This window comes from Cetorhinus maximus, chromosome 18 (genome assembly GCF_964194155.1).
Source record: "Cetorhinus maximus chromosome 18, sCetMax3.hap1.1, whole genome shotgun sequence".
Classification (NCBI taxonomy): domain Eukaryota; kingdom Metazoa; phylum Chordata; class Chondrichthyes; order Lamniformes; family Cetorhinidae; genus Cetorhinus; species Cetorhinus maximus.
This window is the reverse complement of record NC_135896.1, coordinates 23,230,700-23,248,062: the sequence shown is the minus strand read 5'-3', so window position 1 is coordinate 23,248,062 and position 17,363 is coordinate 23,230,700. Positions and strand designations below refer to the sequence as shown.

At 38.0% G+C, this 17,363-nt stretch overlaps 2 protein-coding genes across 3 annotated transcripts in view; one reads left to right on the top strand and one right to left on the bottom strand.

The window, feature by feature from the left end:
• LOC144692984 (ubiquitin thioesterase OTUB2-like) overlaps positions 1-1,402 on the top strand; it is a 26,098-nt gene extending 24,696 nt beyond the window's left edge. The window contains exon 6 of the mRNA XM_078562207.1: positions 17-1,402. Coding sequence (XP_078418333.1) covers positions 17-226 — 210 coding nt within the window. The 3' untranslated portion in view covers positions 227-1,402. The remainder of the gene's footprint in view (positions 1-16) is intronic.
• On the bottom strand, positions 1,345-17,363 carry ddx24 (DEAD (Asp-Glu-Ala-Asp) box helicase 24). Of its 2 annotated transcripts, none has more exons than XM_078562196.1 (9): positions 17,106-17,363; positions 14,881-15,591; positions 12,396-12,775; positions 9,957-10,110; positions 8,017-8,532; positions 7,399-7,474; positions 6,967-7,155; positions 2,503-2,632; positions 1,345-1,651 (listed from the first exon to the last, which is right to left on the bottom strand). In XM_078562196.1, exons 2-9 carry the CDS (start codon positions 15,582-15,584, stop codon positions 1,443-1,445), a joined length of 2,358 nt encoding a protein of 785 aa, XP_078418322.1. In that variant the 5' UTR covers positions 15,585-15,591; positions 17,106-17,363; the 3' UTR covers positions 1,345-1,442. The 2 variants fall into 2 exon arrangements, with proteins under 2 accessions (XP_078418322.1, XP_078418321.1); XM_078562195.1 differs by having other exon boundaries at positions 12,396-12,779; positions 14,885-15,591.

Here is a 17,363-nt window from a genome sequence, read left to right as displayed (position 1 = left end):
AGTTTTCCTCCTGTAGGAAGTGGAACCAATGGCTATGGAGAGTGATCACATTCATATCACTGCATTGACCCAAGCACTGAATTTACCAATCCAAGTTGAATATATGGACAAAACGGACACTGAAGTGAATCATCATGTCTTTCCCGAGGGATCAAAGCCTTTGGTTTACCTACTCTACAAGCCAGGCCATTATGACATACTTTATAAAGCAAATAAACCAAAATAGTCTTTGACCTGCCTTGTGATATCAGAACAGTTTTAGAGTTTGGGGAAGAGAATATCACTTTTGATACATTTATGAACACAATCTTTAAACCAGCTTTCTGCACAATATAAAATGAATGTTAATCCCCAGATGAAAGTGAAATGAATTTAGCATTTTGTTGCCATATTTATAAAGCATGATTGTAATATACTCTGTACAAAGGTCTATCCCTTTCAATGTAGCTTTTGTAGCAAAGAATACCTTTTCTGGTGTAAGCTTTATATAATGCTTTTAAGTTTAGTTTTAAAAGTTATATCCTTTTAATCCATCTATTTCTCCTTGCCCCTTCAATAACTCCTGTATGCCATCTGATTTATTTCTTGCTGATCTACATCTAATCAGTATTCATAGATTGAGAGTCCTCCCTCAGATCAGAATGTTTTCCTCCTTATGAGTACCAGGCCAAGACTTGAATCTTCATTGATGGTCCAGAATTTTAATGTTAGTTACTGCTACTTTCTAACTAGTAATTACAAGTATATTCCATATTGGCTTCATTGCAGGTAAAAACCAATAATAGCAGTCTTGTAGTGGATTAAAATGGATCACAGATGATTCAATAATTTATGCAGAATAAGCATATAGTATTTAATTTGGATTTTGTTTAAAACAATTGTGTAATAGTATTAATTAATGTGAGATGCAAGACGGCTATAGTGCAAAATGAATTCATTGTTTACACATATACTAATGTACACCAATCACATATATTGTACCCTTGTCTCAATCTTGCTTTACAGGCATATATTGGAAGTAGTAAATGGTTACAGTATGACCAAATTTTCTCCGAATAAGCACTTTGCAAACTAATGCAGTTCACACTTTCAGGAAAGCTAATTAACATTTTAAAACATTTCTGCTTGTTCTTGGATTTTACCAAGTGTGTGCATTGTTGCAATGACCCAACACATGACAGTTGACCTTATTTTGTTTAGTAACCAGAATTGTTAGAGCTGCCTTACATATTCTTGCGTATCTGGACTTACTTTTTATTTGAAATGCTTTTAGAAGATCTGTATCTTCTGTTTTACTTTGAGGATATGGTTGTTTTAATCTTCATATTGAAGACAACAGTACTGTACAAGTTCTGGGTTTTTATTAAATGCAATAAATGGTATAGCCACTGAATTATACACATATGAGCGAGTTACAAGAGTGCTTCTTTCATGGTAGTTGTTCACCTAACTTTTTGTTTTTTGACTGTAGTCAAAGCTGTTTCTTGGCTGGCTAATGGTAGGGCAGGCAATGTTAGCCTACCAAATTGTGTTGGGTACCTGGTCTTCAGGTAGCTCTTAAACACTGGTTGCGAAAGCAAATGTTTCAGTTGTTTCTTCATTCCTTTTAACATCCTTTGTCTCTGCTTTTCATCACTGTTAGAGCCTCCATCTAAAATCAGATGCATAGTGTAGATTTCAGTTAAATGTATTCATTGACCTTCATACATTTCAGTTCAGCCCTCAATATTGGGCTCCATACAATTCAAATATATTAGAATAATTAGTAGACTTGGTAATTCAGACTTTCTTTAAAATTGAGGTGCAAAATACTACAATTGCAGGGCTCTAAAATGACAGGACCTGTTCATTTTCCCCTGGATAATAATCTAAATTATCTAGAAAGTCTACTAAATTGTTTGATAAGAGGATAGGACTATACCTGTAACTGTTTGTTAGTTTACACCTTTTTACTAAACTCTGACATTTTATGGTCAGCAGTGATGAACAACAAATGTTAACTTGCTGATAGATGCCCACAAAGATTTGACTGGCTTTAGAACACAGACTGCCAGGCATCAGGTGTCTGTTCCAGTGTGGTGCCCTCTACAGTAGCATCTGTGGCAGAGGCAAGACTACAATGCCCTTCAACCAGAATCCAAACCAGGAAGTATATAATTGATTTAAATCATGGAGAAAGGGAAAAAAATTGAGAAATACAGAGAGGTGAGACAAAAAGTAATTAGATTCTGCAACTTTCATTTTCTTAGAGAATGAGAACTTCACTTATAAAATGAAATTTTCGGGGTCAGAGAGGTTAATCAGAAATTACACAGTTTAACCACTCCAACTCCTGAATGTACCAGCCTGTGGAGGAGTGGGATATCTAATAGCAACTTTTGGGTTTTTGCATTTAACGATACATGTGTAAATACCACAAGCTGCTGTCAGATTTACCCTGTAACAATGGTGAGTGCCTATATATAGCCTGGCCATTGTATGAAACTGGTTGCATATACTTACCCATTAGGAGATCATCCTCCAAATCAACTTCAAGAGCTTCAGCAGCTTGCTGAAACCAGCTGTTGTGCTGCTGTACTTTATTGTGCTGGTATTCCATTTTTTCTATACTCCGAGCTACATTGACACGGGCCTGTGAATTGTAAGGGAGGGGTTTTAGCTGCCTTGTTTTTAAAACTGGTCACTAAATTAACTGACATTACTGAACATTTATAATACGTATGTTAAAGTGTGAATGTTAGATTTTACAATAGCAGCCTCTAACAATTGATTTTACAAACAGATCTAAATGCCTCAGTTAAAGTATTTGTAAAGTTGTTCAAATCTTATATCCAACAGCTTAACAGATTTTCTCCAAATACAACTAAATAAAAATGTTAAAGATGCCAAAAATTAAGACTAGCTGCTTCCTTAACTATAGGAAAGCTATAGTTCCATTTGCAATTCCTCAGAAAATGAACATAAACACTGGTTACAATAGGTCAGAGGTTGAGAGTTCTTCAGCGAGTGTCTCATAACTCCCCAAAGCCTTTCCACCATTTACAAATCAAGAATGTGATGGAATACTCCCAACTTGTCTGGATGAGTGGCATTCCCACAATGCTCAAGAATTTCGACACCAGCCAGGACAAAGCAGCCTGCTTGATTGATACTCACCTCACCATTGGTTCACTGTGTGCCATCTTAAAAAAAATGTACTGGAGCAATTCGCCAAAGTTCCTTCAACAGCATTTCCTAAGCCCACGCCCTTCTGACTAGAAGGACAACACCACCACCTGCAAGATTCCTTCCAAGTTGCCCAGCACTCTGAACTGGAACTCTATCGCTGCTGGGTGAAAATCATGAAACTTCATATCTAATAACACTGTGGGAGTACCTTCATCACATGAACTGCTGCCGTTCAAGAAGGTAACTCACCACCACCTTGAGGGCAAGTAGGGATGGCTGATAGAATGTGGTGTTACTGGCAAGGCCAGAATTTATGAACAAATACAAACATTTAGCCTTGCACTTCGCTCCATGTGCTCGGTAATAGTTAGTCAGTGTGCAAAGCAGTTATACATCTGTCACTACAGAAGAGAATCTTTGAAATACTGTACTATTCAAATAAAAGTTTTTAGGCTAGGAATTATCATACTACACCACTGCCTTGTTTGCTGAAGAGTAGTGAGCCTAAATCAGAATAAGCCATATATTTTGAATCAAAACTGCACCTACAATAAACCAGAAATTAATTTTATAATACTTATCCCAACTTTATGTAGCTGCAGTGGCCACTTTTTCTAAAAAGTGGAATTAATTTTTTGATTTTGCATTTGTTTGAAGAGGGGGTGCTATTTGAGGATTTGGGTAGGAGTTGCTGAGCCTGTCAGTAGCAGGGGGGTTGCGGCACTACAGCTGTTGTGAATACTTCAGCCCCCGCAGTGTCTGACTCTATTCTTTCACAGTAGCCACCCCCAAAATTACAACTCTTCACTTTGTCTCAAATTGTAGGGATGTGCTCGTGCCATTTGATATTTTATACCTTAACCCTTCATAGTAGAGGTTCTATTTATAAGCCTGAAAGAGGAGCATGTATGACATTGTCTGATTCAGTTGGATGCCATAAGTTGATTAGTTGTATTTTAAAACCATGTTGGTAATTAATTGACCAGCTGCAGTCATGTGGTGACTTCCACACTATATTAGGTAGTGACCAGCATTTTGACCCAGCAACAATGATGGAACAGCAATATGTTTCCAAGTCAGGTTGGGGTGGGACATTGAGGTGGTCCCATGCACCTGGAAGGAGTCACAGAGCAGGGTGGGAACCTAATCAATATTATTCCGCTAGGTACTCAGACCCTCAAGTCCCTTACTCAGCTTGGCTGAGATTAGAAAGTCAGTATAGGATCAAACCCAGCTGAGTTTACTGAACACTTTAATTCAGTCTCAATATATCAAACCTCTTTCCAAATCATGGTTTGGAGTTACATTACCTTAAAATACCATGTTTCACTTTTGCTTATGACGACCAAACAGAAATGTTATAAATTGAACTTTATTTGTTCAATTTATGTCTTGTCCTTTGTTCAATAGAACAATAAACTAGTTACTGGATTATTTAATTAAAATTAATTGAAGTCTCTCTATATTTCTGAAAAAATACTCATGCTATCGAAGCTTTTCATCTTGCACTCATCAGGACAGTTTGCAAGATAAACCAACAGTAAAAGGGAACAACAATTTATACTGCATGAGATGAGTATGCTGATTGGTTGGCTAGTGGACTCTGATAGAGGTGTTGCCATGGAGAATGCAGCACAGAACAGTTAACTGCCAAGCTTTTCAAATTCAAACCAGGCAGGTTGACCCTGACTGGTCAAGGCACTGCCATAGAGAATGTAACAGGGAATGGCCGACCCCCAAGCTTTTGTTTAGTTGGAAAAGGCGCAATGCGTGGACATGCTCCTTCTGTATGAATAGATGTTCCCTTTACTGTTGGTTTATCTTGCGAGCTGTTCTGACGAGTGCAAGACGAAAAGCTTTGATAGCATGTCTATTTTTTTCAGCAATACTCAGGTTCTACACTACCAAATGACTAACTAATTATAGTTAACCAGCACTAATGTACCTTGCTAACTGAAGCAATATTGCTGGATGATGCTGAAAATCTGGGGAGAGAAACAGTGTTTCAGGTTGATGAACCTTTATCAGAACTGAAGATAGCTAAAAATGTAATAGTTTTTTTAGCTGTTCACAATGTGGTCTCCTCTACATTGGGGAGATCAAACAGACTGGATAAACATTTTGCGGAACACCATTCAGGCCACAAGTGTGACCCTGAGCTTCCTGTTGCTTGTCATTTTAATTCTCCATCTTCTCCCATTCTGACATTTCTGTCCATGACCTGCTACAGTGTTTCAATGAAGCTCAACTGAAGTTCGAGGAACAGCATCTCATCTTTTGTCTTGGTACCCTAAGGTCCTCTGGACTCAATATGAGTTCAGCAACTTTAGATCAACCGCTGCTTCCACCTGGTTATTTTTGTTGTTGGTTCATTTATTTCTTTATCTCTTCATGTTGCATTCAGATGGCTGTTATGTAGCCATTCATACCTCATCTGGACACTCTTCTCTACTATACCCATTACTACCCTGCTGTTGCATCATAAATTCTTTTTGTTAATCTCTCCTGTCCACCACCCTATCGTGGGCCTTTTTGTTTTTCCTGTCCCCCTTCCACTTACTCAAAAACTATTACATTTCTATCTTTTTTCAGTTCTGGTCATCGACCTGAAACATTAACTTTGTCTCTCCACAGATGCTGCATTTTTTTGTCTTTACCTCTCTAACAGGCTTTACTGAGATGCAGATCAGGTCCACATGTTCAGATGGACAGACCTTTTTACGGTATTCAACGTTTGTACTCCATCTAGGCAATGACTTTCACCACAATAGTTAACTTTTTTCTTAGCTTCACACAAGAAATTAATCAAAATGATGCAGATTTGCTTTAAATTCTCATCCAACATTCTTGCAGAAATTCAAAACCTTGTTAAATCCCTTCTGGTTTTGCAGGGCAAGACAATAATGACAACAGGGCAGCCACAACCAACTGCTGCACAGACAATTAACAACATTTGTGTTATACCCACAGCCCCAAAGATCTTGTACAGTTCATCAAAAATAGTTTCAACATCCATATAAAAAGGACACATGCACATTTGAAAATAGTATAGATCAGGTTCAGTTCTGTTCAAATGTCAACATGGAAAGTTGCAAAACTGCCTTTGAAGAATTTGTTCAGTTGTGGACTAGCAGCAGAAAAACTGACCATGAAAATTAGAATAAAAAAAACACCAGTGCTTACAGGGAAAGGAACTTGCTAACCTCTATCAATCTGACATACATGTGGCTCCAGTCCCACATTTTCATCAACTCTTAATGCTATCAGAAATGGCCAGACAAGCCAATCTGTGGTCACGGCTGGTGAAGATGGACGATAACTGCGGTACTGCCAGCCTCACCTACATCTCAAGAATAAAATAGCTGCACTGCTTATACGGAGGAGGGATTTTGCGCCTGCTTTTTAATCTGTCCTATCCAGAAGACAGAGGCCAGGTATTTTTTCAAGCTGCAAGGGCTGACTTTCGAGCCATTTTGACACACAATTCACCAGTTCATTCCTTTCTCCCCGCCACCTCCTATCATCTTTTCCACAGCATCAGGCTGCCTGCTCCTTAGGACTTTGTGGGGTAAAACTATAGAAAATAAATATTAAGGACAGTACATTTATTTTAGGCATTTACCCAAACTTCAACAAATAAAGCAATTTCTTGACTGTTATTTAAATTAATGCCAAAAGCACTGGTCTGCATGCTCTTCTTTCTAACACCAGGGTTAATTGTTTTTTTTAAAACATACAGAATAATGGGTGCAAATCTGAAATGACAAACTGGAAAAAGGATTATGATTTGGCATTTACCTTTATCGCAGACATACATTTAGCTTGTACTGGAAACAGAGGAACATTTTCATTTTTGCCCAATGTTTTGCATATCTTCTTGAAGTGCATTATGTCAGTTGGCCCAACTAACATCAATGTGAGACCAGCTTTTGTGGCTCGAGCTGTTCTGCCACTCCTGTGGACATAGATCTCGGTAGTGCGGGGAACCTGTATAAAAATGCATAGTAATCTTAAATTACTAAAAGTTGTTTTGGATTCAAATCACAAGTTTGTTCCCTGACGTACCGAGGTATCAAGATGTACTTGTGTTCTACCTTGTTCCTCTCAATGTTTTAACAGAAAACTTTAAACAAAATAAAGCATGCTGTAGTTGAGGTTTTTATTCACTGTCATAGAGAATTTGTAAAGGAAAACCTGTCAAGAGTTCAGGTTTTACTATTTCAGCCTCACCTGATAGTGAATAACATGCTGTATGTTTGGAATATCCAGACCTCGAGCTGCAACATCAGTGGTTAATAAAACACAGCTGAAATATAGTAAGAAAGAAAGACAAGCTAAGAAAAATGTCCAGAATTAATGTCACCAAAGTTTCCAAAACAAAATTTGCCTCAAAAATGATGCCCTTTTATTTAGCCACACCAAGAGTTCTTCTTAACCAGCCTTTTTGGTATTCACAGAAATAAAATTTACATTTATTGGACTCAATTTCCCTGCAATTAAACTTGTTTCACTGAAATCCCAAAAGGAAAATGTGAAGCTTATTATTGAAGAACAACGTAGGTTTTTATACATGCTCTTTGTGGCCGGCTTATTTCCCTTTTCTGCCCTGTGTTTACTTGAAGACAGGTACTGTTCTATGAGCATTATTCAGTACAAATTCAGCCAGGCATTACCTTATTGATATAGTCTGGCCCCAAATGCAATTCTATTACCCAGGAGAATACACATAGACACACTTATGCGAAGTATGTACGAAAATTCCCTCCCAGCAGTTAAAATCTTGTGCATGCAAAGCATAAATAGAACTCAGGAGATTCATGTATTTACAATTTACTTTTAGAAACTTACCTCTCTCTCTCAGCAAACCTTTCTAAATTCTTCAACCTCTGTTTCTGATGCATGTTTGCATGCAGCGGCAATGGATTGCATTCCAGGATAGTGAGTAGTGCGTTCAGACGTTTGATACAATCTATACTATTTGCAAAGACCATTGTTCGGCCTGGATACTGAAGCAGGAAATAATACAGGTATATGTCTTTTTCTTCTGTCTCGCACTGAATCATGGTTTCGGTGAGGGTCTCAACTGTACCCTCTTTCCTGGATAAGTCTACTATTTTTGGCTTTCCTTTGATACCTACTTTTTGTATCAGAGCTTCTAATTTTGTTTCTGTATTTATTTTCTTGACATTCTTCTTTCCCAGTACTCTTGCAGGAGCTTGATGAACCATAGTTAAAGTGGCAGAAAATATATAGATTTTTCTTTTTGGATGGTATTCTTTTTCATGTAGCAGCTCCAGTAGCTGAGAGAGTTCTGCAAAATGCCCCCTTTCAACCATGCGATCTGCTTCATCAATTACCAGGCACCTAGGTCAATTAGACAATAATATAAATTATTCAGAATTTGCAGTTCAACAGTGTATTGCATTCACAATCTTTTACATCACATATTTATCAGTTACGATGATAGTTTACACAATAGATCCAATTTACAACATAAAAAAGCTCATGGTTTAATTTTTAATTATATATTTATCAGTTACTGTGATAATTTACACAATAGATCCACTTTACAACATAAAGCCCCTGGTTTAATTTTTAATTCAAATCCAACATGTACCCAGAGATCTAACCATGTTCCAAGTAGACATGAGTAATCTGGGATTTTTCCAGTTAATTAGTTACTAAAAATATCTAAGAATTGCTTACTTTAATTTGGTCAGAAATAGATATTCACATTAACTAGGATATATATTACAATCAAAGTGGGGCCCATAATTCACTAAGCTCTACTCAAATAAGCTGAATACCAGGACTTGGTATGCTGGTGTAGTAATTATATTACTCAACTAATAATCCAGAGACCTGGACTAATAATACAGAATGTGTGTTGCCACTATGTCAATTTGAGAATTTAAATTCACTTGAAAGGAATCTGGAAATGAAAAGTTAGCACGAAGCTGTCAGAATGTTGCGAAAAAGCAGCTGCTTCATTGATGTCTTTTAGGGCAAGAAATTAGTTGTACTTACGAGGGGTTGACTCTTATCTGTCCTCTTAAGTGGCCTGGTAAGCCAATCATTTGTATCCTGATCGCTACAAAGAATAACTGCAGAAGAATTGCTATTCCCTTCTCAGGGCAACTAGAGAAAGGTTTTTCTCTTCTGCCTCACTCTGTGTATTGTTTTCAGCGAGTGCCTCAGAAGTATATTCTTTTGTGGATAAATCAAAGACTTTTACTATGGTAAATCTTTTTTGTATCAGAATTTCAAACTGCATGTCAGTGAAACGCTCTCACTTTTGAATCAGGGTATTGTGGGTTCAAGCTCCCTCTAGGGCATAGCACAATAATCTAGGCTGACATTTTAATACAGTACTGAGGGAGTATTGCACTGTTGGAGATATCACCTTTAAGACCTTATTCCGAGTCTCTGTCTTTTTCTCAGATAATGTAAAAGATGCCATGGCACTATTCAAAGAGCTGAGGAGTTCTCCCAAGGCTTCGGCCAGCATTAACTCATCAAACATTAAAAGACTGGGTACCCAGTCATTTATCTTACTACTTTTTGTAGGATCTTACTGTTTGAAAGTCAGTTCCAGTGTTTAACTACCTTACAACAGTGACTACAATTGAAAAATACACAACTGATCATGAAACAATTTAGGACATCCTAAGGTTGTGAAATGTGCAATACAAATGTAAATTATTTCCTTCAACCATTATATAATCAGATGCAATCCACTTGTTTCCTCTCATCGCTAATGTAACACACTCAGATTGATTCTGGCTTACCTGAGCTGTTTCAAATGACTGAGATGTGGATGTCTCTCCTTTATCAGTTCCCACAGTCTCCCCGGCGTTGCAATCACAATTTCTGGCCTGCAATTCAAAACCCTTTCCTGCTTCTGAGCAGCCATTCCTCCAACTATTATTGCAGTTCTGATGCCTGTAAAAAGGTATGGATTTAAGGTGAGGCATTTATATGTATAAAAAGTAATTTACTTTAAGGAGGGACTGTGAGTTAAACATACTGGGACTAGAATTTAAATCTGGCCCAATTGCATAACAGTCCTTTCTCTGTTGCATTCCAAATGACACTGGTCAGTCTTGACCTAGTTTCTATTGGCATGGATCTCTAACAGAAACCTACTCATTATGTGGCACAAATTAACACTTTTCCTCAAAAAAATAACGTTAGCTGTTGTGGGAAGTGGAAAAATTCATTAGTGTAGTAGTGAGTAATGTCCTAGTGCAGAGATAACCAAACTTTTTTTTGCTAAGCCTCCCTTTGGAGACTCATTTGACAAAGCAGTTCTACAAATTGGCGACAATTCAAATATCCCATGCTGTGCTGCAAGGCTGCAATGCCAGTGCTCAGACTTGTTAATTTGCACCAGCTCATCCTGCCCACACATATCGATAACCTCATCACATACCCTTTTGGGAACCTCTGTCCTGATGTTAAGGTAGAGTATACCTAATTTGTGTATGTCTGAAGCTGGTGTTGGGTAGTACTAGTGGAAAGAAATTCAATTTCCCTGCAGTGACGTTTGTTCAGTAGAAGGTCTAACATACATGGAAACCAGTTGCCATGTGCTATCCAAAAAAAGCTATGGTGAAATCCACATCTGCTTACCTGATCTGCCTTGCAGAGTATTTTCAGCAGCATTGTTGTTTATATTTCAGATTTCCAGTATCCATTGTATTTTGCCTTAAGTACATTTCCTTTTTGACTAAGCAGTGTTCACTCTTACCCCACTTATTTAAGGGGACAGAACTTAGATGCAGGTTGGAGGGACAAAGCTAAGGGAGCCCAAATGTGTGCATGGGATACTGTTATAACCTCAAAGCTTACCGACAATGCACTGAGTTTCCTACTGTTTTTCCATCTAGGACCATCCTTTCCATTAACGCATTGCCTTGCAAAGTTATTTGAAGAGGGAAGAATTCCAGCCCCCATATATACTTGTAGCCTCCTGATTGCATTAATGAGGCAGGCTGGCTGTTCATTCATGATCAGCATTCTGGAATCCATCACAAGATTGAGATCGCCAAAAGAAAAATGGGCAATATATAGAATCAGTTTCATTCCAATGCAGCACTGATTTTAACTGCCTTTTATCTCTTCCCACAATCAGTCCCTAAGCAAGGGAGTGTACAGGTCATCTGCTGTTCACATATTGTGTAGGGGCATACCAACAGGCACTAACTAAAGTGAAAGAAATAGAATGGACAAGACCTACTTGCTTTCCAATTTTCTTCTCTTTCCATCAACTCTCCAATTTTCTTCTCTTTCCATCAACCCTCCCAAGCAAGTAGAGAAGAACCCAGTCTCAGATCTGCACCTCCTCAACGGTATGGCTGGGATTTAAGAACTAACTGGGTGACTAACTCTGACCAATAATTTGCATGCATCTGTTCCATACTTAGCAAAGGTAGTGTACTGTAAATGTACTGAAATATACATATTCATAGACACTTATAATTAACTCCAGCATATATGTTTCATAATTTCTTCAAATTCAATACTATCTTTTCTCACTAAAAAAAGTTTTTTTAAAAAAAAACAAATATCTCTCCCAGAAACAAAATTCTGACATCACCGCTATCTTAGGCTGTATGCAAAAACACACAAAAAAGGAACAAAAGCTGCAAAGAGCATTTTTAGTTGTAAATCTACATCCTAGAGCCTAGCTGGTTGTGCATGTTGAGATGGGATTTGATGTTCTTCTTCCCTTTTACATGCCAGCAAAAGGTGGCAAGTTAATGCTATTAAGAAACACAGCTACCCTAGTTATTGTACAGTAAGTAAAAGGGCTAGTTAAAATAGAACTATTGCTTCTACAGTTTTATTTCCAGTCTCCACTTGCCAATAATCAGGAATGAATTATGTTAGGCACTATGACAAAATTTCACTTCATATTATAGCATTTGAGTATCCTGCAAGGACCACAACGCTTAGGATTGTGATCCTTGACAAAAAAGCAATGCAGTCAGTCAAGTGGATTACTGCTCTAAATTTACTCAAAACATCAATAACCACCATGGGGAAAGAAAAAAAGTGCTACATAAGACAAGTATAGGTACATATTACTCTCTGCAATACAGTTATGCAAAACTTGAAATTTCAATAGGGACGTTATTCTGCTAACAAATTCAGAGATTAATCCTGAAAAGCATTACTATATTGCACCATACTGTAAGGGTTTTGCATAGTTACTGCATACTTACCAGTGAATTTGGTGACAGCGTCAATATGATGCTTTACCTGGACAGCTAATTCTCTTGTTGGTGTCAGTACCAGGCCCAATAATGGATTTTCAACATTAGAAGCTGCCCCAATCTCAAAATCAAAATTTACATTGTTGATCACTTTTACGCAGTCTAGGTTAAGAGATACAGGATTCTCTTCATTTTCATTTGCTTCCTCATCTTCCTCCAGGTGATCATTTTTATTTTCCAGTTCATCACCACTGACTGCTTCGTGACTGTCATTAGTATCCTCGTTGTCTTGTCGTCCTTCCTCACTTATTTTCAATTTAGCATCTTTAGCTTGCCTCCACTCTAATATAAGGTGGATCATGGGAATAGCAAATGCTAGTGTTTTACCACTACCTTCAAATTAAAAAAAGTAAATCAGAAAGTCATGTAATTCAGCTTATGCTAGCACATCAAAAACATAAATTGGTTTTATACACTTATAATTTAAATGTCCCAGAATTGTTATATTGGTCAGCATAGCAGAAAATTATTTTACTCTGACAGTGGTGAATATATTTTACAAGTTTATTTGAATTTAGTCAAATACAGCAAAAACTTGATAAGACAATCTGAACTTGTGAATTGATTTTTAATATCACTAATATTTACTCTGGGAAATACCTCATTTAAAATCATGAAACATAGATATAAACCACAAGGAAAAGCAGAAAAGTATGCACCAAGCAAGTTTTACATCAAGGTTACATGTAATATGCAAACAGAATTTAAAATGTAGATTTTTACTGAGGTGGGTTACAACTGAAATACTATCCAGTGACTATTACTAATCTTGTGGAACATGATCAATACAGCTTCAGTCATTTGCATTAGAACTGGTCATTTAGTTTGTTAACTACAGCGTTACTCCAGTCACACAACCAACATATGATGGATGTACAATCTAAGTGTGCTTGCTGCGGGAGATTGAAATCAGATAGACACTAAGCTTTTGTGTGTAAGATCTGGGTTTTAATCCAGCACAGATAGATGGCAGAGGGTGCGAAGATTCTCCATTGTTTTCCCAAACATACTTTATGCAAATCCCATACCACCAATTAACTAGTGCATACGATTCCAAAGTGCAAGAATTAACCAGCATTTTCCTCACAAATGGTGCCAATGGATCGCTTACATCCACCCAAACAAACAGACAAAGCCTCAATTTAATATCTCATCCAAAAGATGGTATCATAAAGAGTGCTGCATTCCCTCTGTGTTATACTGAGAATCAGCCTAGATCAGGTGCACAACTGTTGTGGAGCTTGAACTCTCAACCCACTGACTCATGAGAAAATGCAATCACTCAGAAAGTCAAGCTGACACCCCACTGTATAATATAAAAGCAACCAACCCTCTCAAAAAAAAGCATCATCCCACTCTCACACTTTGAGCAATTGTTGCAATATTGTTGGCAAAACTTGTTTAGTGAATTGCATTTTTGAAGGCTATTGGTCTTCACATGGGAAAGTTGCTGACTTCCCAGAAAAGTCTTTACTACTGTAATTTAGTAAGTCAGCCAAAGGTGCTCTGGATGCGAAGCACTCTCCAATCAGTTATAACACACACTTAATTCAGCACTTGAAGAACTCCCAACTCGGGTATGGAATTGTTAAAAGTCACAACAAAATTCTTCTGTGTCAAGTAGGGCTTTACTCTAAATATAATCAGACCAACCACCACCGTTGATTGACTTTACTAAATTACAGCACTTGGGCTTTTTCTAAACACTTTCCATCTTTTCCCGTGAAAGACGGGTAGCCTTCAAAAGTAAAATTCCCTAGACAAATTATACCAACAGTTTTCAATGATTGAATGCTCAAAGTGAGTGAGTGGGTGACTGACTATATTTTTTGAGGGGGTAGGCTGCTTTTTTATTATGCAGTGGGAAGTCAGCTTGACTCATTTAGCAGTACATGTTGTGAGTTCAAGCTCCACAACAGTAGTTGAGACATGATGTACAGGGTGACACAATATAACACAGAATGCTGCACTTTTTGAGGTGCCATTTTTTGGATGAGACATTTAACTAAGATCTTGTTTGTCTGCTCAGGTAGATACAAGTAATCCCATGGCTTGATTTGAAAAAAAGAACTGCGAGTTCTCCAAATATTTATCCCAAAACCAACACTGACAGAGATTATCAGGTTGTTTACCTCATCTACTGTTTGAGTGACCTTTCTGAGGTCAAAGTAGCCACTGTCTTTAACTATATACCAGTAACTACACTTCAGAAGAACTTCACTTTTTGGGACGTTTGAGGATATCAAAGGCACTATATAAAAACAATTAGTTTATCGTCCCACAAATAGTGAAAAATTCACATTGATATGAAGTTATAAATAAAATTATATCCAAATGGCTACATTTTGGTACATCCGTTATACAAGTAACCAGCAAATAACAATATACGTGGTTTACTAATGACCTTGTACAACATATTACAAAATTATAGCACCAACCTGTTTCTGCAGCACCAAGAATGTCTAGTTTGTCTCTAATAGCAGGTGGCAGTACCAGAGTTTGGATGGGAGTAGGAGCAGTATAACCAAGAGAACTCAGGGCACGGAGTACTGGTTCTGGGACAAACAGGTTTTTCCAGGCAGAAACATCAGTTGTCTGCTCAGATGAACAGGAATGTTGAGTTGTCCAGTTTTTTACTTTCTTGGCTAGAGTGGAGGACTGAGAAGCTACAGACTTTTTTTTCTTCCTTTTCTTTTTCTTGGAAACTACTGTCATGTTTGTTTCTGCCTCTGCTGTCTCATTTGTATCTGAAAGTTCAAGTTCATTTTTGTCCTCAGAGAAGTCAATAACACCCTCTTCATCCCCAACATGGTGAACGTTGATCTTTTTCTTTTTTCTTTTTTTCTTCATTGCTTGTGTCAATGTTGGTATATTATCATCACTAATTTTCTGTTTCTTTGGAGAAGAATCAGACACCTCCAAAATATCAGACTTCCTTTTTTTTGTTTTCTTCTCTGTCGATTTACCAGCACTAACCAACTGATAATCTGTAAGTTCTTCAAAACAAATAAGTCCTAATTCTTCCTCACCAAACAGAGTTGGGTCTATATCCATTGGCTTCCATTGTCCAGTTACTTGAATTTTCTTCCGTTGGGTTTTTGAAGGTGTAAAAAACTTCTTTCTTTTTCCTCCTTTCATTTTGGCCCTAAAAAAAATTCACAAGCAAAATTATGCAAACCAAGTTAATAATACTTCACATCATAAACATATAACATGGCAAATATTGTGCTGTATTTTCAACACTTTTTGTTAACATAAAAAGAACAAAGTAATCAGAATGAAGGATTTACATGACATTGGAAATCTTTTAAAATTATCCATAACTAAAATATAAATAATCTGGCACACAATGTCACAAAACTTCAGGTATTTGAACATGAGCAGATCTATTGTTCATCCCTGACTGAATCATTCTTTTCATTTGATTAGCTCTCAGCCCTAGTTGTTAGATCTGACTTCCACTTTCTCAACATAGCAGATTGTGAACAATCAAATTAGTACAAACTAAAAACAACTGAACAGCTCCAAACTAGTTAAATGCAGGTAACTTTAAACTGTTTAAGCAATGATTCTAAAAATTACAATACCTTACACTTCTAACTTTCTGAATGGCACTTTGGTACAATCACATACAATAAAAGCATAAAATACTATATGTTTCAGCTCTCTCACCAAAAATATTTAAGTTTCACAATAGCTCAGAACTTCTTAATTTACCTATGAAACAAAGTCATGGTTCAACTCTGTTTCTCTCAGTATGTGCTGCCTGACCTGCTGAATGCTTTCCTACATTTTCCATTTTAATTTCTGGTCTACAGTTTGACCCTTAAGTGATCCCAGTATTAACTTCAATAATGCAGAGCAATCATATGCTACAGATTTAAAGTGATGATACCAAACAATCAATTTTACAAAAACATAATGCTCCAAGCCTCAGTAAATAACAAATCTCCTCATTTAATGTGAGTAGTGACACAGAAGACTCACTACTTACATATTACAATGAATAATTTCTACCATTTTTAGCATCTCAATGGCTCACTGGGTAACTACACAATCCAGAAAGTTTCTGACTCAGAGGTCAGGAAGGTCTCGGTTTGGATCTTTGCTTTAAGCAGAGTTAGATCTCTGTAAGCTCCTATAGTCCTATAACACCCCTCACCCATCCAACCACCGGATCCCCGCAATTCCCCCAATTCTTGCCTCTTGTGAACCCTTCCCCCGCACTTCCTTCGCTCCAACTCTGGCGGTCTTGCCTTCAATTTCCTTCCCTCCTTTATGATGATCCTTTAAACCCAACACTTCGACCGAACTTTTAAGCCACCCGTCCAAAAATGGCCATTTCTTTCTTTATTTTTTTGCCTGATAAAACGCTCCTGGGAAAGGCTTGGGGGCGTCTTACAGTATGAAAAGGCGGTGATGGAAAAGCTTTGGCGGCGCAGGCCAGAAACCCTCCAGGGAGGTGGGAGACGCCCGCCGGCCTGAGGGGCGCTTCCAGTACCTTCTGAATGACAGACACTGTTCTCGAGAACCCGGTAATAACCGAAACTCGTTACCCGGGGCCTCAACTGAACTTCTCCCCAACCAGCCGCCGCCAAAGGCCCAAGTCAGAGCCGACATCCTCACGTGGAATAAATGCGAAGATTCCGCTTCTATTACCTGAACCGAGGCCTCTCCTAGTCCTAGTACTGGTCCTAATCCGGATCTGGTCCCGGTCGCCACGCGCTCTCCCGCAGCCCAACCGCCGCTTCTCGAGCGGTGACCAATCGGAAGCCGCGATACTTCGAGGTGACCGGGGTTTTCCTATCGCGTGGGAAAGAAGAAACTTTATTGGCAAAGTGAAGCGCAAACACAGGAGGTCCCAACCCTCCCGGGGAGGAGCAACAGCTCCAACCTCCCTCACCGCAACAGAGCTTC